Source organism: Helicoverpa zea, chromosome 6 (assembly GCF_022581195.2).
Source record: "Helicoverpa zea isolate HzStark_Cry1AcR chromosome 6, ilHelZeax1.1, whole genome shotgun sequence".
NCBI lineage: Eukaryota > Metazoa > Arthropoda > Insecta > Lepidoptera > Noctuidae > Helicoverpa > Helicoverpa zea.
In genome coordinates, this window is record NC_061457.1 from 1378153 (window position 1) to 1400819 (window position 22667).

Genomic DNA, 22667 nt, shown 5'->3' on the forward strand with positions numbered 1-22667 from the left:
CCGTATATTTTATTTAAATCGTTTAGGCATTTGGTGTTGCCATATCATTGATCTTAGGTTAAAGTAAGGACTGAACACCGGCTCCAAGAGGCCTCCGATCTTGTAGCAGAGGCAAACAGACATAAGGCTGCAGTAGAATAAATTTTAGTAATGTAGAAGTCTCATATTAATTTACTGAAAATTCACTAATTAGTCAGTTTAAGACTAAAATTCTAGTAGTTGAGTGTATTCAGAATAGTGTTTAGTATTTTATTAGTCAAAAAATATGTTAGGATAGGACACAAGGAGAGATAGTATAAATATAAGATAATAACAGAAATACATAATCAGTAAATAATAAGATTTATTATAATTCACATTTCAAACAGATTGCAACCCACATTTTCAAACACTCACTCGTCATTGTGGCATCCTACGATTCTATTGTGAATAAAATTTAAGAACTAAGATATAATTATTCGCTCTTAGTCTTAGGAGCGTCCTCCTTGTAGTAGAGGAAGACGAAGGAGAAGAGGAACACGCCCACCATCATAGAGAAGGCGCTCACGTAGTACGGATACGCGCTTGGAATGAAGCGCTCGTACTGTGTGTGTTGAAGTGGGCGTACTGACACCTGGAAAAAGTACCCGTCAATTAATAAACACATACAGTTAAATTGTGAACAAATTTTGTAGTTGGTTAAAAATAAGAGTAGAATATACATTTTTTATAAATAAATTGGATATTTCAAATCTATCTTTTATTTTCCAACTTGTCATACTAACCTGTGTAGAATGATATAGCCTAGTGTACCCAACTCTATCGTAATCGACCTTGAATTGGTACACGCCCCAAACATCAGGGACCTTGAATATAGCCTCATACACTCCATTGGGTTTCTTCTTGAGAGTGGTACGAATGAAGGGGTCAATGCGGACAAACTCCAGCTGAACGTCATTGGCCTCAAAAGGTTGCCATTTGCCATTCTTCAGCTCGTCAATTTCGATTCTGTATACCTGGTGAAAATATAAAGATTCAAAGTAAGCCATTGCTAAGTGTAACTAGCAACATTGTTATCTCAGATGTTCTGCACGCTTCATTATATAGTCGAAATATCAAGTATGATGTTATCTAACTAAAATTAGGCACCAGCATAACTTGGTTTGAGACATTGAGAAATCATTGGAACAATATATGACTATTTTGTATCATTTCATATGGGAAATGGGTGTTTTTGGGGCTGTCTCTTGTAACGATTGAAGATTCAAAAAGTGCTGTTTTTCAGCCTACTTTGAATAAACCATATTTGATATATGTATACTACTACTATACTGTAACTGTATACTTACAACAGTGTCAGTGATGGTGTAAGTGTTGGAGGAGTCCTTCTCCCCCTGGCGGTGGTGGTGCACGTTGCGTACGCGCAGGCGGCCGCGCTCGCCGAACGCCCATTCGCTCAGCCGCACAGCTAGAGCCTTGTTGCCAGACTGAGCTGAGCTTACCTTGTCACCCTGTGATAATTAATAAAAAGATGAAGAAAATGAATATGCTGCAAAAAAACAAATACATCTAGAAAGTAGTGAAGGTGGATATTTTGGAGGCTGCCTATAGTAAGTTTGACTGTTGTTTAAATATGTATCAAATGAAAACAATGTAAGTCACTCATAATTTTCTTGTATGTGAAGAGAAGAGAGAATCTCTGCATGTGAAGAGGCCTGTGTCTGGCAGGAACATAGTAAAGTAAGAAACAAACCTGATTATGATAATGTTAGTTGAAATACACTTACATGAACTTTAGCAATGCCAGAGTTGAAGGCTTCATCAGAGAAGAAGAACAGCGATCCACTGAACACAATGCGGGCATTGTTCCTCGCCTGCAGGGCTGCTATCAGCACAGTCTTGCGGCCAACAGCGTGGGGGTACTCCTTCACCTGTGGCAATTATATATTATAGTAAATAACATATACTATGGTAAATATAAGAGCTCTATAAGATCTTAATAGTGTAGTAGCATAACATATTCATCATACTTTCAAAGTAATAAATAAGTTTATGGGCTGTAACAAATTAAAGCAATGAAATGGCTAAAACTCTATACAGACACTCATACATAGATGATCAATGAATGGTTTCCTGTTTACATACAGTGTACGTGTACCACACCTAAAAATCTTTAAATCAATAAATATCAGTGTCTATACCTGGCTCTTAGGATTATAGCTGTAGGCAGTGGAGTCAGCAGTCAGGATAGGCAACACCAAGCTATTGTCCTTATCCAGGATGAGACCAGTGCCTTCAAACAGCAGCGGCTGGGTGTTCTGGTCTCCAACGATGGTGGGAGAGGAGATCAGGTTCTTGGGAGACACCACAATCCTGGTGTGCTCGCCATCATCAGAAGCATCATAGTTGAAGTGGTCTATCACGGCTGCTGATTCTTCATCCATCTAGAAACAGAACCAGGTTCAAAGTTTTCAAACTAGGAAGACACACTGCATAGCAAGAAGACTTTAGATGGAATATCTCATTACTTCTAAGGAGTTACAAGTTATCATAGTCAGGAAAATTAATGTTAATCTTTATAATTCTATAAACTTCGCCATTTACCTCAAATCCACATTCAGAAGCAATTTCCCTGTACACGTCGCCGGCGGCTGCGTTGCCAGCCATGAGCAGGTTGCCACCATCGTCAATGAACTTCGTGATAGCCTCCGTGTCGATCTGACCGCCGAACTCGAGCACCGAGGGCGCGAACACGATCAAGTTCTTATACAAGTACTCTCCATACTTCGATAACAATAGGTTAGGGTCGTCCGCTAGTTTGTATGTGAGAGTGTAGCCTCGGTCTGAAAAGCAAGCAGTAATATTCGAATGAGTTATTGTATCATAACAGTTGATATTTTATTATGATAATTACTCGCTAATTATATCTGAAAGCTAGAAGCTTCACATTACAGTAAAATACCGGCGTCTGATCAGACACTGATCTGATTCGGTCGGCTTACCTTGCAGAGATTTGAAGAACTGTGAATGAGTTTCTCTAATGTTGAGATTATCGACCAGTACCAATGTTTCTTGTTCAGCTAAAGCTAGTGATAATGTCGCTATCACTCCTAAAATTAGTGGAATCTTCATTTTTCTATCTTAATATTAGCCGCACATAAAATTGATCAATGACGTGTACGTAAACGTAAATACTATAGACTATATAGATGAATATAGGGGAGTGAAAAGGCCCTCAATAAAACCGTAAAAAGAAAATACTGATACTCTCTGTAGTTTACAGAAAAACCATTGACAAATAAGTTTATTTTCGCTGCAGTTGGTAGAACTGGAGATTTTTTCAATCTGTGGCGTCAATTTACTTTGATTGACGTTTCGTAAATGATGATTTATTTTTGTATCGAAAACCTGCTCCTTGAATTAACTGAATAAATAAAATTAGTCGTACGCGGTGTTCATTTCGTCTAGCAGTCTTCCATAAGTGTTTCTAAAATGATCATATCGCGGTCTAAGCACCGCTCCTCGGTGGAAGTGTGCGCGGACTGCGGTGCATCAGGTCAGGGCGATGTTCCAGTTTTAGATTATGTTTTAATTGTTCCGGTACAAGTTTTTATGTGGGTTTAAAATTATTTGCTGGCCGTAGATCCGTCATGGGCATCGATCAACCGTGGACTTCTGCTGTGTGCGGAATGCTGTAGCGTTCATCGTAGCATGGGACGACATATTTCGCACGTAAAATCGCTGCGACAAGGGTCCTGGCCACCATCGCTACTAGCTGTATGTATAAATTACTTTCATAACAGTACCATTAGTACCAATAAGCAAGGCAACATTGCCCTAATTTTCTTAACAAATTGTATTAATAGATGTGGTTTTAATTCAGTGCTTAGTCATCTGGATTACAATGACTTTAATTGAACAATAAATTAAACTACTAGCTTCTGAGTTGGATCTTAATTTAGAAATGTAACTTGTTACCAAAGAAGCTTTTATATATTTTTATCTGAGACCTATTTACTTTTATCACTATTATTAAATTTGAATATCTTTCTGAGTATCCTATTCTATTCAGATGGTGCAGGCATTGACAGCTCAGAATGTAAACAGCATTTGGGAACATTCCTTACTGGACACTTCAGCCCCAAAGCATCTCCGCAAGAAACCACAGCCAAAAGACCCTTTACAGTAAGAACTATTTTATTTCTTCTTTTTTTTATTTGTATTCAGAGTCATGCTTCAACTGGCAACTTTTCTGGCGTATACTCGGTTATTAAGAAAGCGCTGGGCCCTTTACCAAACAAAACAGCTCGCCTAAAGGAGGCTGACGGCTCTTGCATCTTAGATGCGGATCGGCAGCTTCATAGATGGGTAGAACACTACTCAAATCTCTACTCTCAACCCATTGGTGTAGAGCCCGAAGCAGTTCAAATGTTCCCCGAGTTACCTGTTTGCACCGAGCTCGACGCTGTACCTACAGTTGAGCAATTTATTACCGCTATCAACCAGCTAAAGCGTGGTAAAAGTCCGGGAATTGATGGTGTTCTAGCTGAAATTATCAAGGTGCGTTGTGTGGGCCCTATACTCTACAACTTTTTTGTGAAATGCTGGAATGAAGAATACATCCCTCAGGATATGCGCGATGCAAACATCATCACATTGTACAAAGGAAAGGGTGACCGCGGTGACTGCAATTCATACCGTGGAATTTCCTTACTAAGTATAGCTGGCAAACTACTTGGTCGTATGATCCTTTCCAAGTTACAATTGCTAGCTGATCGAGTATATCCTGAATCTCAGTGTGGCTTTCGCGCACAAAGATCTGCCACAGACATGATATTTACATTCCGGCAACTTCAGGAAAAGTGTAGGGAACAAAGAACACCTCTGCTAACGGCCTTTGTTGACCTTAACAAGGCATTTGATACTGTGAGCAGGGAGGGACTATACGCTGTGCTGCAGAGGATTGGCTGTCCACCGAAGCTGTTAAACCTAATAAGGCTTTTCCATGAAGACATGAAAGCCTCTGTTGTTTATAAGGGCAATACATCTGACCCGTTTGACATGAGAAGAGGGGTCCGGCAGGGTTGTGTACTAGCACCAACACTGTTCGGTATATTTTTCTCTGTACTCCTCAAAGTTGCGTTCGGAGATAATCAACAAGGCATACACCTTCACACCAGGGTGGATGGTAAGCTCTTCAATATTTCGCTCCTTAAATCCAAAAAACATCGCCAGGATATTATCGTTGATAGCTTACTGTTTGCGGATGATGCAGCATTTGTTGCTTCAAGCCCATCGCAACTTCAGGAAATGCTGGATAGGTTTAATAAAGCTTGTAAGCAATTCTCTATGTCAATCAACGAAAGGAAGACGGTAATTATGACGCAGGGGATTACTGAGATACCCACAATCTCATTGGATGGTTCACCACTGGAGGTTGTTGAAAACTTCTGCTACCTGGGATCCACAGTCACAAATAACCTTTGCCTGGACGCCGAAATAAACAGCCGCATCGGTAAGGCCTCTACGATGTTCGGGAAGCTGAGCGCAAGAAATTGGCACAACAAATATCTAACAGTTAAGACTAAGATTATTATCTACCAGACATGCATCTTATCCATACTCTTGTATGGCGCGGAGACCTGGACATCGTATGCTAAACAGGAGCGGAGATTAAACAACTTCCATATGCGCTGTCTCCGGCGCATATTGGATATTTCTTGGAAGGATCGAGTAACAAACGAGAAGGTGCTTAGTATGGCGTGCATACCTAGCATAACCGCACTTCTTAAACAAAGAAGATTGCGCTGGCTAGGGCATGTGCAGCGGATGGAACCTTCTCGTTTGCCAAGACAAACTCTCCTCGGCCAAATATCAGATGCCAAGCGACCAGTTGGGCGGCCATTGTTGCGATTTAAAGATAGCGTTAAACGCGACATGGTATCGTTTAAAATCGACCCGAACATCTGGGAAAAACTCTCTGATGACCGTGATAGTTGGAGGAAAAAATTATCCGATGGAGTGGTCGCGCATGACAGTGCCTGGTTCGATCTGCTCTCCAAAAAACGCGATCTACGTCACCAACGAATGGCACAGCCTCCAACACCACCAGGAACTCAATTTGTCTGCGGACGTTGCGACCGGCGATGTCGCTCCCGTATAGGCCTTGTTAGCCATCAGCTCAAGTGCCAAAGCCAAACCACCTGAAACGGATGCAGCTTTAATCATCTTTTATAGATGTTATCAGGCCATAGTATTTTATTTCTTAATTTGTACTCCTTACATCAATCAAGCTTCTAATTATCTGATATGTTATCTTTGATGAGGTAACTGTGTCAACAAACTGTAACAAAGAGCCATCAAATTATCTTATTTGAAAATAGAACAGTAATAAATCAAAATTAATTATGTATTTAATTAAATTAATATTCATATTACATATTCATTTATAAACAGAATGTTTAAGTTCTAATTTCAAAAATCAATTTTAGCCCAGTGAAGTCAGAGTTCATTCTGGCTAAGCACCTGAGGCTAGCTTATGTCCTGAGGGCGAGAAGAGATGAGCCACCCAGTGAGTTGGGGCGTCAGCTACACAGTGCTGTCCGCAGCGCCTCCCTTGACACTGCCATGAGGCTCCTGGCTCAGGGCGCTGATCCCAATTATTATAACCAGGTAAGACATTACTTGAGAAATGGATAATATACTTGTAAATATAGACAGAGGAAGCTAAAACAGGGAAAATTTGTTCTTGGAAGCATTTAATATTGTAGTTATTCATATTTTTTTAGGTAACATTATATTTTCCTTCCTTCTATAATTGATAAATATTTCCTAATTACTAACTCAAAATAACAGGATTTAACAGAATTGAGTGAGTAAACAGGAATCGTCACCATTTTGTTATGAATAACATCCTATTCCTGGGTTATTTATAGTTAATTTAATGCTTATTTTTTTATTTGACTTGGAGAAGAGGTTTATACAATAACCTTGAATAAACAAGTAAATTGAATGGCCCATGATGTCTTATTGTGAAGACTAAGCCTCTTTCAACTTCAAAACTAGGGTTCTAGCTAGGGTATGTTTATTGATAAAGCAGTATAAATAGTCCATTATCTCTTTGACATACTGTAAACTTTTTAAAACTACTGGTTAGTCAAAAGTAAATCAAAATAAAAAATCATTTATTAAAAAAGTATTCTAAAAAACAGCACTGTTCTAACATCAGGATTAAATGAGACAGCCAAAAAAACGCCCACCCTTTACCTCTCACCAGTCTCTCACCCAACAAAGAGTTACAAAACAGCCATATTAATAATTGATGTGGTAAACAGGAGAAGGGGTCGACATGCCTGCACGTGGCGTGCCGCGCGGGACAGCCGGCGCAGGCGGAGCTGCTGGTGGCGTGGGGCGCAGACCCCACCGCGCGGGACTGCTCCGGCGCCACGCCGGCTGAATGCGCCAGGTTAGATACTTTCTGTGTTTATTTATTTATATATTTCAGACATCAAGACCCGTACAAACATATACAATAATACTTTTTATGTAAAGTTACGGCGTGCGGAAGTGCATCCATGGCTAAAGTTTGGCGTGACCTATTTCTCATCGGTTAGAGCTAGGTTTTAGATGCTGTTAAGCATTTTGCTTATGTTTCGAGATTATTTGTCTTTCCGGACTGATTCTTCTGAGCTGTGATTGAAAAATTGAAGAAAAGGATGTTTAAGGGAAACTTCTGAAATGGCTGGATTGATTTTGACGAAAGTTGATAATCTGGATGCAGATGAAATCTCATTCAAAAGCTAGTACTTTATAAAAATATTAAGACACCTGGTTTACATCATTTTCGTAATACATTTATGATCTACCCACGTGCTTACACCATAATAGACGTAACCTTTGGTTTTGTTTATCAATATGGTAGCCACAAGGTCTTTGATGCAGTTTAACACCCACAACACAAACATATGGAATTCAAAAATTTATTTAGAAATATTAATATGATGCATTATGATGAAATATTGGTCTGCTAAACATTTTATTTTCATGTGTCATGACATAAAGTAATTCCAAATATTTTGTTCTCAATAGAAATATTGATTTACCAGCATAGGTACAAGCAGGACAATAGAAAATTAAGTGATAACTATGTATGACAGAGTATATGACTAATGGGTATTGTTGTACCAAAAAAATGGAATGTAAAAAAAATTATAAGGAGCGAACACGCTGATTATTCTCTTTTGTCTTATAACACAAGGGAATCTGCAAACCTTAAAATTACGTGAAGTCACTCATCGAAATATAAAAAGGGCAAAAAATGCAACACATTTAAACGAATATTAAGAGCTTTCTTGCTCATTCTCTTGACCCAGGTCATTACAATTTTGAGGTTTGTCAAGGCACTCCAACTCTTTCATTAGTATGAAAGAGTTCCATTTTAATAGTAAACTCCTGAAATTAAAAATATCGGCCTTTTTATTTTCCCACTGCAGAACCTCTTAAGATTTCTTGTGTCAACAAATCTATCCTTGTTTCCCAGACAAGGAGGTCACACGGAACTCGCGGACCGCCTAACAGAGCTAGTATACGAGGCGACCGACCGCCTCATCTACTTCCTGACGGGCGAGCGTCCCGAGCACGCGGCCGGCCGCCACTACATAGTGCCGCGCGCACATGATACACATGAGATGACCGATGTCGCTAAGGCGGCTAGGGGCAAGCTGCAGCTGGTATGTTTGTCTTGTAAACCATAGGGATAAATTCCGACACAGTAAAGATGCTTTTCTCGCTGTCCGGTCCTTAACGGGCGATTGTTCCGAACATACGGCCGCGTGGCACTAAATAGTGCCTCTCATGCACATTACTTTAATAATTAATTTGATTTGATTCGTACATAATCGGAGTATTTACCGACTTTGCCTATTTATTTCATAATGTTTGTTTATTTTCAGCTTCCAAATCACCTTTTCGAAGAACTTGTAATGGACATATACGACGAAATTGACCGCAGAGAAACAGAAGCCAGTGAGTTGGTTTTCCTCTTTGAAATGTTTTTTAGCCTTATAACTTAACTTTCATGTGCCTCCTAGGTACAAAACTAAGTTCCATATTACTGTTTAAAATGTTTTTAATATTACAAACAGCCCCGGATCTAGGGGGGGGCAAGCCGGGGCCCATGCCCCGGGCGGCAAATTCAGGGGGCGGCAAAATCAGGCGGCTGCCTGATTTAAAATCCTACATCACAGATTACCATAATAGTTACCCACAGGGCCGTCTTAACCTATGGTGTAGGGTGTGCGAATAATCCGGGCGCCTCGGTCTCAGGGGCGCCGCGGGACGCCCCACCACCAGGAAATTTCGATGAAATTACACCCGTTTGATACGGAACTTCCATCATCTTGTCATTATCATGATACCATGATAATGACAAGCAAAGTTTCTAAAAAAGTCGCCTTCGCTTGGTTTAATTGATCATTTTGATTATTTTTCACTTTTAACATCCTCCAAGTAAGTGAAAAAATTCTCGCTCGCTACGCTCGCGGCTAAATGACAAATTATGTACAATTTTTCTGATTGTTTAGTATTTTTATTGACGCACCAAATCAACGAACACAAACGGCACTCGCTCTAATCACGGTTTCTTTTTATTTGTACATACATAATTCCCAGTATAATTTGTGAGTCTTCAAACAAATAACTTAAAAAAGTTCGCGCTCGCTACGCTCGCGTATTCAGAAACTATATTATGTTTGTATTGGTCAGGAAACAAAAAGTTAAGTACGTTTGGGCTAAATTTTACGTAATATTTAGTTTAAGTCCGTTAAAAATTTCACGCTCGCTTCGCTCGCGTATTCAGAAACTATATGCCCTTATTTTTCCATTTGTCAACAAACAAAAAGTTAAGTACGTTTGGGCTAAATTTTACGTAATATTTAGTTTAAGTCCGTTAAAAATTTCACGCTCGCTTCGCTCGCGTATTCAGAAACTATATGCCCTTATTTTTGCATTTGTCAACAAACAAAAAGTTAAGTACGTTTGGGCTAAATTTTACGTAATATTTGATTTGAGTCCGATAAAAATTTCGCGCTCGCTTCGCTCGCGTATTCAGAAACTACATGCCGTTATTTTTGCATTTGTCAACAAACAAAAAGTTAAGTACGTTTGGGCTAAAGGAGAATGCCCGTTTTGTTAGGAGATTTGGGCCCCCAGAAAAAAATTGCGTGCCATGGTGGTTTTAACTTTATTTTGAAGAACGACAATTACCTTTTCAGACCCTGAAAACAATTTATAATTTTTTACCCTAGTTTCCGAGAATTATTGATTTTTTTCTGATGAAGAATTGAGGTTATTAGACAATATTTTTTCAAAAACAATTTGCGTTAAAACAATAAAATATTTTTAGTATTAATATTGATTCCCAAATGAAATAAAAACATCAGATATCATCTTTTCTTGCTAAATAATATGTTAAACTGTTTATCTTGCAGTCAGCGGAAGTAGGTTTTGCTGGCACCAGTAGAAATAAATATACTTAGGGCTAAATTGGTTGGAGGAGCATGTGGCTACGTTACAACAACCACAAGGAGATATCTTAAGTTAAGCTACTTGGTCAGATTGCACTTGGGTGACCATCCATTACAAACTTCAGCTGGGTGGCTGCTAGTACTTACATTTAAACTGCTGATTCTGGGTGCATTATTTATACTTGTTATGAGTAGCTAGAATCCAGCAAGTGTGACAACCACTTACCAGGAGGTAACATGTTATAACCCAGTGTATCGGGTATGGAGGTCAAATGGGCAATCACTCTTTGAGCAATACTGTATTCAGCTGCATCGGTTAGACTAAAAGCCGACCCCAAGATTGTTGGCAAACTGGTAGGTACCTAGTATATACGAGTATGTATGACATATATGACAGCATCTCCTGCAAGCGACATAGTAAAATCACTGCCCTGCTACTTAGTAAGATCGCTGTGCCATCTATGATTAGTTGTAGTTTATTTTAGAAAGGGCTTAATTATAAAGGAGTTTAAAATATAGTAAATGCTATACAGATGTTTAATAAGAAAAAACACAACCAATTAAAATAATAGACATTTATTCTTCAAGGAATATGTTGTCTAGAAATTGTGCTGGAGCGCTTATATCATTAAAGCGGTGGCAGTGGTGGTGGTACAGGAATCATCATATCTGTAATTATGTTTCCATCCATGATACCAGTCTCCGGTGCAGACTCCACAGTGTGTTGGCTACTGCCAGCAACGGGTTGCCTCCGGACTTGTCTTGATGCAGCCGCCCAACAAGGAACACAAACTCGTTCCAAATGCAACACCTAATAACAAAAATATTATATTTAGATACTTGATATTCATTAATATTTAATTAGTTCAACACACACATACATATGCATTCATACATTAAGTTTAAATAAATAAGAATAAACACTTACGTGATGTACTGGTGTCCATCTTAGTATAACATTCCTTTGAGGAACTATCTTGACTGACTCTATGAGTTCTGCGACTTGCTGTTGACAAGCCACATGCGTAGCATATGTTTAGGTGTCCACGAGCAGGGGATACAAGTGACAGATTTGAGTTAGATGCTGTCTGGTTTTGTAATAATACAAAACATTTCACACACAGGATATCATCAGAAGATATCTGGAAAAAATGACAAAATAAAATGTAAGGTAGTTTAGAGACGTGTGAAATCCACAAACATAATAAAACAAACTTACCAATGTAGGTGTTTAGAAGGATAAGCATTGGTTCATCTATTTCTTCAATTTAACGTCTACGAAGATTAGGCCCTATACGTAAAGAGAAATTAACACACTGGCGAGACAAAGAGTAGTTTACTCGACTTCTACCAGGTGCAGACATTTTTCCGGAGTAAAACAACAATATCACTAAAAACAAGAGTCCAATGCTCACGAGTCAATGTGCTCACTTATCATTAAGAAAAGAGTCCAATATCTAAAAAAAAACCACTGGAGGCACGAAAACGATTAGCTCGACAGTTTTTACGCAAATTGTAACTATCAGAAGCAAATACGGAGGAATAAATTCAACTCTACGCATAACAACCGGCACGAAAACAATTTGAATGACGTATTGATTTGACAGATAGACTCGCGTTCCGAGTAGATGTTACCATGTTAAATATTTTGTTAATCGATTTTCTAAATCGATTTGTTATAAATAATATCATTTACTAATTATTGTGTTATTGTTGTATTCCATGTATGGTGTTAGGTGTAACCGTTTTATAGATATAGTTCAGTGGTGACTTTTGTTAGTGTTGATATTTTATTGTTTGTGCAACAGTTATAAACAGTTTTTCTTTCTTCTTTTCTTGTTTACTATTTACGAGTGCATACTTAATATATATACTTGTACATTTTGATATAAGAGAAAAATGCTATATATTATATCGATATTTTCAATCGATCACCTCGTTCATTTAAATGAGATAGTCTGTCGTCTACCTGGCAACATTCACGTTAAGTTTTAATGGCGGAACTAGCTTAGATTCAATAAAATAAATATTAATTATGTTTTTCAATGCTAGGGTACAAGAAATTCTGAAAAAAATAGTTAGTTTTATAAAATTAGGACTTGATTTTTAATAATAAAATATTCTTGACACTCTATCACAAATAAGGGGCCCAACGGGTGGCAATGTCCTTTTACGTAATATTTGGTGTAAGTCCGATAAAAATTTGAAACTGTATCATGTTCAGAAACTGTATACCCTTACTTTTGGCTTTTGTCCTGTGTGTGATTGTTTATTTTCTGTACCTGAAAATATAAACCTCTCAAATTAAGAGATTAACAAGTTTGAGATTAACGGCTCAAGATACAAAAATGGGAGGGTCCCCGCCCTCAAATCCACGCTGTCTTACCTTTTATAAATCAAATGTAGCAAAACAAAATATTTATGGAGTCCTCAAAAACAAAAAAGTTTGCGCTTCCGACTGCTTACCTATTACTTCACAACGCTTTTTAAAACTTATTAACTTTTTGTGTTCATTAATCTGTTTCGACTTTCATAACTTAAACCTGGCCAACAGGCTCACTACAATGATTTCGACACATTTTTTTTAAGTCCTTTACCTACCAAAAAAGTGACTTTCGTTGGTGAAAATAAACATAAGTAGGTAGGCGGGGCGGCATTTTTCAGTTCTTGCCCCGCCTGAAAAAAATTGAAGATCCGGGGCTGATTACAAAACACAAAAAAAAAAATCTTTATTCTATTCTTTCACAGTATGGCAAACAAGTGCGACGGGTCTCGAGCGCTCGGGCGTAGTATTCCTCCCGGTGAATCCCGCGCTGTCGGCTCCGCGTAACCAAGGCCGACAGAAGCTCGCCCGACTGTCTACGGCGGAGATGGCTACGCTGCTACGAGACGTCCTCGTAGATGCTACGAGACGGCAACACATTGCTACGTTACAGCCGAGAGGTAGGGAATAATAGACCTTATGTTGGGTGCATACGGTTTATAATAGTGTGAACAAGGGCTGTGGGTGTTCCGTCGTTGAACGCTGCTACGAGGCGAGAGAGATAAGGAGTAAACAACCTTATGCTCACTACATAAGGATGTAATGTAATACTACACACAAGCACAACAGGTCTCAGCATAGTATTGTCAGTAAACCAAATGCTAGGGAATAACCAACCTGCTTTGTGTATTCTTTTTCAACTGTGTTCTTCTATTTGGTGTAGCAGGGTTGCTAAATCCAATCGACTGCTGATGTCAGTTTTCATTATATACCAAAAAAAAATACATGTTAGTTTTTGAATCATCAACTATAGGTAATTTAATGTCGTAAATAATTACTAGCAACACCCTAACTCAGTTGTAACATTTCAGCGCCCGCTCTAATGAACCCGCTACTGTCAGCGAGCCACTTGAAGCACTTGTCGCAGATGTCGGACGACGAGCCGCTGTACGACTCCGTGGCGTCCGACGAGGACTACGCCGCATTAGCTCCTATCAACTTGGACGTCACTGAGGATTCTTTTAGAGTGAGTCTATATTGTAAAGTATCTTGAAAACCTCTCATGAAAGGACAATGCTAAAAAAAACCCAAGCCCGGCGTTAAAGAAAAGTAACTCAAATTATAGGTAATAATAAGTAATGAAATACTGCATAGGAGGCATCATCGAAATCAATGGCTATATGTGTAAAATTGCTATTAGTTCATAAGTAAAAAAATAGCATAGGCCACAAAGATGTACAAATAAATGACTTTGTCAAATGTACATGAATAATTCTGTATGGTCTGACCGTCTTTTGCTGCAGTTGACAGTCGGGCATTTTTTTTTTTTTTTCCGACGTCAAAAATCATCAAATGACCCCTCCCGCTGTGGGTTAGCAGCGGTGAGGGAGTGTCAGACTCTTACTGACTAAAAACCGTCGTGTTCCGTCATAGGCCTTTTATGTACCAGGGCCGCGGTATCTCTTTCGAACAACCCGCAGCCCCGGCAGGCCTTGGCCCTGCTGGGCCCCGCTGGGGTTGCTGACATCTCTTTGAGGAGCGCGTGGAACAACGCGCGCCGTCGACACGGGTCTGTCGTCTAGAAAGACAGAGGGACGATGAGCCACCCGAACTCACCGCCCACAGACCCACGCCTACGGTGGCCGGGAGTCATCTCGCGACACCCGGCGCCCATGGTGTCTACCTGGTCCAGCGCGGCGGCCGGGATGAGAGGTGCGAACTCTCTGGCGTTCCGCCTCCTCCTTCTCGAGCATGACCGCTTCGCAGAAGGAGGCGACGGCATCCCATTCCCTCTCGCCCCGGACCATGGCCTGAACCAGGGCCGGACGCGAGAGGTCGCCGCCGCCCAAAGCCTCGACGAGGACCCGGCGGTGCCCTTCCCATGCGGGGCACACCTGGACTGTGTGGTCCACCGTGTCCTCGGGGCTGTCCGCACAATGGTGACACCCGGGCGACTTACCGCCACGATGGTGGCGTGCCCTTTGACAGTCGGGCTGCCAGTCAGTATAAAGAACGATATTTTCCCTTGGAAACTAACAGTAAATGCTGGGGCCCGATTCTCCTAATTTTACTCAAGCGACATACGATTCACATTCGACTGAGATCCAATCGACTCGATTACGATTGAAGCGTATGTGGCATTCCGCTATTTTTTCTTTGAAATAAACGTTCTTATCCTTTTCTGTCATTCAATAATGAATCATTTTGTCTGCAAATGATTTACGATTGCAATATTTGATTGTAGAGCAAACTACCGTTTAGACCAAAATCACCAAAATGGCAGACCAATCGCAAACCAACAGAATGTCGTTGAAATACAAATGGTCTTATATTAGTAGCAGAATGCCCGATATGGTTAAAACTGCTATTGCTATTCAATTTCTATTCAATTTTGACATTATTAACTTGGGAGAATCGGGCCCCTATAGTTTCCTGTAATTGGGGAAGACAGCAATCAGTTCCTATGTATATGTGTTTAATGTAAGTGATTTGTGTATCCTCTGTTAGAAATCCAAATCAATAAATAAACAGCCCTTTCAAAACTGTCAACTGCAAAAACAATCGATGTACCCCTATAGTTATTGCTTCTTTACAAATGAAAATATTTCCTAAACAGCTATCAAGCGTGGTGCCCCGCGCCGGCGAGACGGTATCCTCCACCTACAACCCCTCGCTGCCCATAGACATCTCCGCCATAGACACGCGCCGCACGCACTCGCCCAGCACTCTCGCGCATAGTGCCATACCGGAGACCAACGAAATCGAAACGCTCAAGAAAGAAATACACACTAAAGACTCCACCATTACAGAGTTAAAGAACCAACTCAAAAATCTACAAACAATTGTTGAGCAATTGACTAAAGAAAATAGTGTATTAAAAACTACAAGCAGTGTGGATGATGATCAGAGTATGACGTCACAAATGTCAATCAATGACAGTTCTTGTAACGTTCTAGAAAGTTCCAAAGCTCAGGAGAGAGGGAAGAGCCTCGAGACGGAACACTTGAGTCGGTCGGAGGAGGTCGATGGCAAGTTGTCTATGAAATCCGCGCAGCGACCGGTCAGTATGTATGAGACTAGGGAAGGACCAAAGAATAACTGGCAGGTTACTAAACATCAGGTACTAATCGTTATTAATTACTAATTGTTATTAATTTGTATTCTTAGAGAGTACTAACTCGGTAGTAGGTGATAGTAGTCTAGTTCAATTATTTTAACTATTAGTTTAACTTTGTTAACTTATGTAGATTGTAATGAGGGTTTTCTAAAATGGCGTCCACCAGGTGGCAGCACCGAGTCGTCAGGTCCAGGTAACTGTCAAAGTGCTTATCTTTACTATGAATAGTGAACGATTTTAGTGTTTTTTTTTATTTTATAATTAAAGCACTGCATTATCGTTTTACTATTGAGGTTGAGTAAATAAAAAAAAACTAAATCATATTGTGTTAACAAATTTTTCAACAAGCTTTTCCTTAGTACCAGTGACTTTTGCACCCTCTCTCTTAGCTCAATTTTTAGTTCGGAAACCTTATTCTGACCGTAGTCCATAATAAAATCAATAACACTTCCAATATAACAGAATTTCAATAAACAATAAGTTCGGACCCTACAATTCCATACTATTTGACAGCTGTTTGGACCTGACGCATACGAAGCGCCGCCTGGCGGCAGAAAAAGTATCGAAAACCCTCATTGATTAATATAGGATTTTATATTAAGAATTAGTAGCAGCTTTTTGGGTTTTAGTAACATAACTCCTAAAACGATAAGATGTCGAATCGATAATATGTAGTTTACCTCACAAATAATAATATTCACGTGCTGAATTTGACAATTTGACATGGGTACAACTTGCATGTATACACTAAGTGGTAGGTAAATTGTATGAATGTCTCATCAGTTCAGATCATCCTTGGAATATTATTATTAACGACTTAACAATTAGACCTAAAAGCAGTTTCAAACTAGTTTGTTTACCACTTATGGCGTCGATTGGCACTTAATGTCTTCCTGTTTATATGATATTAACAAAATTGTTGACGTAATCAAGTTATTGTCATCACCCAGCTAACAACACTAGGCAGCGTGGAGCGGTCACTGCCGTCAGCAGGTGAGGGCGAAGCCCTACCGAGCGGCGAGCTAGTACAGCGCCGCGCTGAAGCCGTGACCCGCGCCATCTCCGAGCTGTGGGCGGCGGCGCGCGAGCAGCACCCGCGCCTGCAGCAGCGCGGCGACACCATCCGACACGCCGTGCGGGCCCTGCTCGCGCTGTTCCCACAGGTATACTTCACGTCGAACTTAATTAGTGGCGGCTTGTGACTAATTTCTGAGCACAGATAATTCGCGCGCTGTCAGCGGCTGATCTCTAAAAATGGTTCCTGCACAGTGACTAACCGCGGATTGCTATTCCCTATTGCGTTGTTATGCGGTTAGAGATAGTTGACGTAATTTATAGGGAGTAAAATGAAGAGCTAATGTTAAAATTCAATCTCAATCAGTGGGTTGGTTATGGAAATCAACCGTAAAGCGATGTTCGGGGCCACGATTTAAGAACGACATCAGTAAGTATTACTCCTATCTCTCTTATTATTTACCAGACAACCTCAGACCGCGAGCTGAACCTCGTACTGGGCGAGCTGCGGGCCGCCTGCTCAGAAGTCTCGCTAGCATGTTCAGCGCCTTCGCCCCTCAACGACGTCCGCGCGGCCGCGTACGACCTGGCGAAGGCCACCAAGCTGCTGGTGACGCACTTCCAGCCCGACTCATAGCGATCGCCTGGCTGCTACTACACCACGGTGTAGGGCAACGTACGGACGTGCGTTACTGACACTTATGTCAGTGTCAGTCTGTGACTATGTGAAAAAAAACAAGTCAAGTGTTCAATAGTGGTTATGCTTAATATGTGTTGTTGGATTTGAGAAAACTTTGACCATAGAGTTGGTTTGGTTAGCAAAGCTGAAACTATTTTGCACGATAAAAAAAGAAGAATGAGTGATTCATGAATAACGATAGTGTATGTCACACATTTACACACTTACACACTTGCGCATACGCAATTTAAGGCTTAGTTTTAAGCTATGTGAATTGTTCAGAAATAACCAAGCATTTGAATATGCGTTTTTGATTGATTGTGTGTATCAAGCAAGTCAACGTATTGAATTAAAAACAAAGGAATTGAGACAGATGACAAGGGAAAAGTAATTCATGTTTGACATTTGACTAACTGAAGTATACAAATTAAATTAAATAATCAAAATACTGTTAATGTAATTTTCGTTATTTGGTCAGTTGTCTTCCTTTTAGTCGATTATATAATGCAGCTCATCACTGCAGCTAATACATAACTCTCAAACTAATTATAATTGTAAAAAGGTGTGTGTTATTAAAGTAATATTAAATTCTAAAAAGTATTATGAAAAAGACTAACTTATGAGGTTGTTTTGAGATTGTCGAAGTATGTATTAAAACGGGGAATTCAAATAACAGGCAAAATAAATCTATTTGCGAAATAATTAATGAGACGCCGAGAACGAAAGGCTTTTTATAGCTGTGAAGATTCGATATCGATAGTTTTCGAAATAAACAAGTTTAGTGTAATAGATACTTCTGTATTGCACAATTGCACATGTCGAAATACAAATCAGTATATTACTGAAGAAGTGGTCAGTAAAAGAATAAGTTCAAAATCAGAATATTTACTTTCATGAATAATTTTAATTATCTTGTCAAACATTATTCTAAGAGCCGACGAAGCTCGCGATTGTTCTAGACGGACGACGTCATCGCGAGGTCGTTAAACAAATTCGTACATTGAGGCTACATCGTGTCTTAGCATAATAGCTCATTATTATCAGACAAAAGTGTTCTAAAAATACCAATGAGATTCTACACTCTGTAAGAGAAAAGAGGTTCAACACAACATAATAATATAAATATGAGTGTTGAATGTGTGATGTTGTTAGTATAGATTCTATATCTTACTATTAATTGAATTGAAGTCTATGTTTCTATGTTTAGAACTTTACCACCCAGAAAATCCTGAAGGATTTGTATCATAGGATTTCGAATCATACAAATACTTAATTTGTATTTCACACACATAAATATCACATTTGGAGTTTAGCTAGTAATTTCATAATGTCATAAAATAAATGGGACAGTATATTATGAAATAAGTAATTATAATGATCTCTAGAACTGACAAAATGTTATAATAAATATGAATATTAGAGTCTCTAGTGCATAGATTATACGTGTCAGCCATAATCAAGTTATTTTATTCAACATTTTAATGGCTTAGAATTCATTGTATGCAGGCGTTTTATTTTCGTCAAAAGTATACCTATGTAAATTATTAATAACTGAATTGTTGGTCATTTAAACAATTTACAAAAATTACAGAATATAACAAAATGCTTGAAGCTTTCGATGTACCTAATAATGTATAATGCGGCGCTTAATAGCTAGACAAATGTAACAAAATATTATGTTCAAATATGTACAATCTCGTTATAACTTACTAATGTGATTGTGAACCTTAGCACATATTGTTTAAGGTCGAAAATTATATAAAGGAGCTAGTTATGTAAGGCTAGGTAGCAAATGAATGGTGTTAGTGATGTATTTAATTCATAAGGATCGCATTACATCACAGGATTTGAAAGTGAATCAGTATACAGCATAGAATTTGTTTTTAGTTGTAAACTTTACTAGTATACTGAGCATACTAGACAGCGCACGGTTCCAAAAAAAAAAAGTTTATAAACTATCGTTGACGCCAGAATTGGATATGGTAACATCTTGGACTACAAATATTTCTTTGTACTTCACATAATTCTGATGTTAACAAAATACGGTTGTCGCGATTACTAAAGTAATTTTTGTGATTTGCATAATTTTTCAATTGGCTAAACAGAATTCTTTTGTTTTTAAGTAGCGTGTTCACACGCGCAGTCTAAATTTGTGTTGTAGAATGTACCGCGTTATAATGTATGCGGTGAACCCAAGTGCCATGCCCATATGGGTGTTAAACATTTTCACTTGTTTCAAACTTGACCAAAGCTTACTCTAACTTCGTTACTCTGTCACAAATCTGCATTTCTATACTTACACTGTGTCATTCCATTCGATGTGTTCTCTATCTTATAAATGTAATGTTTCTAGTTTATATTCGTAATATTTTCACTTCTTTTTAATAGTCTTGTCTTATTACTACAGTATTTTTTGTCTTAAATAGTGTTGTGCTATGGGATGACATGTATATCGATGTGAAACAAAGGAACAATTTTTTAGATTGTCTACTGATTTATACTGCATCTTCAATCCTCTCAATCCCTTCTGAAAAAGAAGAGTGATTCTTTTGTAAATGTATGTATGTATGTAAATCAGTAGACTATGAAGATTTAATATCATATCATCTTACTATAACAGGGTTTCCTTTAACACAATTCGCAATGTAACAGACAATTTCGTCGACATACGTGTCAGCCCTAGCGTCCCGACGTGTTCCTACACTACAGACCTACGGAGGTGCTCGATACGTAATAGTCTCTCCATCCCAGTGCTCCTTGGTACCCAGTACACACTGAACTTGATAACTAATTGTGCCTAAAAATTTTATATTCATACATTTGTTAGAAGTACCTAGATAAGTTTATCGGTTCGTAGATTTTATATGAGCGTTTCATAATAATATTACGTTGTTAGATAGGTATTTGTATAGTTAACAAGATGGATTTACTATTGTGGTTATATTATGTATAACAACTAGCTTTCGTACTATGTATAAGTATGTTTAATATACGTATGAGTATTATGTGATCACTTTATGTGCCAATGTTTATGTAAAAGACGTAGAATAGTAAGTGGTATAGCACACGATGGGATCCTGTTTCTGTATTTTTGTACATATTTACAATATCCCACCAACACTACATAGCTTTACATAATTAATACCGCGGCGGTGCTTGAGTGCGTACACCATGCGTTACCGTGACGAGGGCCGTGGCTTTAGGCTGTCTCGTTATGGCTTTGGCTTAAGAGCCGTGACGAAATCTCTAATCAACTAATTAAGGCGTGAAGTAGCGTACCTACTCACTTTTTTGTAGTACCTGGTTGTAGGCACTCAAGCACCTCCCGAGCAGCACGCTAGATCACAACAAACACAACAAAATATAAGAATACAAATAATTATTTTCTATAGCTTGTATTACTATAATCAAACTAGCTACGGAAACATGATCTCAAGCCGATTCGTATGAAATTTATTGAAATTTTTAACGTTTAAAAATTTATTATATTATTAATTTTGAAATCAGTTATTTGTTTCATTTCACTCTACCTCAACCTAAGACGTGCTCGTCCTATAACAATAATTTAATTTATACAGTTGTAGTTGCGAACTACGGCTGCTACCGATGTCGATCTTATAGGTAAAGCGTGAAATAGATCACTTATTGAAATATATTATAGAAACCTTCCAGTTAAGTACAAATTTTAACGACCACAGTAATGCAATCAATCGATTCTATCACATAGAGCCCAAAAACCCATATGATTATCGGTTTTCAAGCTAGAGCCATATCTGTAAGTTAGGTAGTAGGTATATGAACCGAGGTAACAGTATGAAGTATAAAACCCCTCAATCCTGCGCAGTCATCGAGCATCGTATTCGCGGGCCCGGTGGGCGTGAGCGCCCGCGACCTCTGCCCGCACTTCCGATGACGTAGCCGGACTAGTGTAACTGCGTACCAGCTGATCTCACCTTAACCCTGCATAAACTTGCAACAACGCATTGTACTGTTAATCGATAGTCAGGCCCGCCGCTGGCTGTTTGTTCGCCCGCGTGCAAAACTGATTATGCCGCCCTACGACTACATTTATATTGGGTTTTGTAAAAAAATATATAAGGGGGGGGGGTCCAGGGGGTCCGGATTATGGGTATCTTAAACTAACGAACTTGAATATCTATAACAATGTTGAAATTCAGTAAAATATGTTATTTATGGTTTTTGGTGGGTTTCTCGTTGAAAAAGTCAACGCATAAGATACCCACGTGTCATTTCTAAGGAAGCGCGAGCGAAGCGAGCGCGAAAATTTTTTAGTCTAAAGCGAAGCAAAGTCAAAAAGTAAGATATGCACAGAAATGAAGGCAAATGTATATAAAGCCGCGAGCGAAGCGAGCGCGATTTTTTCCATAGAGTTTTCATGAAGTAAACATATCATAAAAAGCCAAAGTGAACAAAAAGCTATAACGGACGTGCGCGAAAGATGATTATTCGGAGTTGAATACCTCAATAATAATTGTGACGTCTGACATGGAGCCGCGAGCGCAGTTTTTTTAGGGATGCAAAGGGTGAACCAGTCAAAATTGATAGGAGACGACCAAAGCGAGGGCGGATTTTTCTGAAATTTTATTACTCATCTATTTTTAGTAAAAATATTTTTATTACGTTATTATGGTTTAATTTTGCCGCCCCCTAAATAGTGCCGCCCGGGGCATTTGCCCCCCTCCCCTGCCCTCCCCCCCATGCCACGCTAATGGTTGATCTTAAATCGTTTTTAATAAATTTGGAAAACGATCAACAGATGTAACTGAAACCGGCAGTGTAAGTAATATTCTTAGCGCTATTGCTGTGATCGGAAATATTGAAATGAAATAATTGGTAAAAAGATATAGTATT

The 22667-nt window shown here is 39.0% G+C and overlaps 2 protein-coding genes and 1 long non-coding RNA gene across 5 annotated transcripts; 1 reads left to right on the forward strand and 2 right to left on the reverse strand.

Moving 5' to 3' along the window:
- Nucleotides 1-326: 326 nt before the first annotated feature.
- On the reverse strand, nt 327-3188 carry LOC124631516 (dolichyl-diphosphooligosaccharide--protein glycosyltransferase 48 kDa subunit). Its single transcript, XM_047165950.1, has 7 exons — nt 2982-3188; nt 2584-2822; nt 2181-2423; nt 1767-1910; nt 1329-1490; nt 765-995; nt 327-613 (listed from the first exon to the last, which is right to left on the reverse strand). The coding sequence occupies exons 1-7, from the start codon at nt 3109-3111 to the stop codon at nt 455-457; spliced, it is 1308 nt and encodes a 435-aa protein (XP_047021906.1). The 5' UTR covers nt 3112-3188; the 3' UTR covers nt 327-454.
- A 139-nt stretch (nt 3189-3327) lies between these two features.
- Nucleotides 3328-21301, forward strand: LOC124631066 (ARF GTPase-activating protein Git). Of its 2 annotated transcripts, none has more exons than XM_047165201.1 (12): nt 3328-3535; nt 3623-3756; nt 4052-4164; nt 6471-6651; nt 7314-7444; nt 8519-8708; nt 8931-9003; nt 13251-13445; nt 13857-14011; nt 15602-16105; nt 17053-17265; nt 17583-21301. In XM_047165201.1, exons 1-12 carry the CDS (start codon nt 3472-3474, stop codon nt 17751-17753), a joined length of 2124 nt encoding a protein of 707 aa, XP_047021157.1. In that variant the 5' UTR covers nt 3328-3471; the 3' UTR covers nt 17754-21301. The 2 variants fall into 2 exon arrangements, with proteins under 2 accessions (XP_047021157.1, XP_047021158.1); XM_047165202.1 differs by having other exon boundaries at nt 15602-16045.
- Nucleotides 11063-12664, reverse strand: LOC124631067. 2 transcript variants are annotated; one of them, XR_006984472.1, is made up of 3 exons: nt 11722-12559; nt 11431-11644; nt 11063-11313 (listed from the first exon to the last, which is right to left on the reverse strand). It is a non-coding gene; the product is annotated as an uncharacterized LOC124631067 (long non-coding RNA). The 2 variants fall into 2 exon arrangements; XR_006984471.1 differs by having other exon boundaries at nt 11431-12664.
- Nucleotides 21302-22667: the final 1366 nt, after the last annotated feature.

Bases quoted from the DNA above. Each gene is read 5' to 3' on its own strand.
- LOC124631516 (XM_047165950.1), bottom strand. From the start codon at position 3,111: ATGAAGATTCCACTAATTTTAGGAGTGATAGCGACATTATCACTAGCT. The intron at 2,424-2,583 runs GTAAATGGCGAA...TTCTGTTTCTAG, and splicing joins CTTCTGAATGTGGATTTGAG to ATGGATGAAGAATCAGCAGC. The intron at 614-764 runs GTTAGTATGACA...TACTTTTTCCAG, and splicing joins GGCTATATCATTCTACACAG to GTGTCAGTACGCCCACTTCA.
- LOC124631066 (XM_047165201.1), top strand. From the start codon at position 3,472: ATGATCATATCGCGGTCTAAGCACCGCTCCTCGGTGGAAGTGTGCGCG. The intron at 8,709-8,930 runs GTATGTTTGTCT...GTTTATTTTCAG, and splicing joins CTAGGGGCAAGCTGCAGCTG to CTTCCAAATCACCTTTTCGA. The intron at 14,012-15,601 runs GTGAGTCTATAT...TTTCCTAAACAG, and splicing joins TCACTGAGGATTCTTTTAGA to CTATCAAGCGTGGTGCCCCG.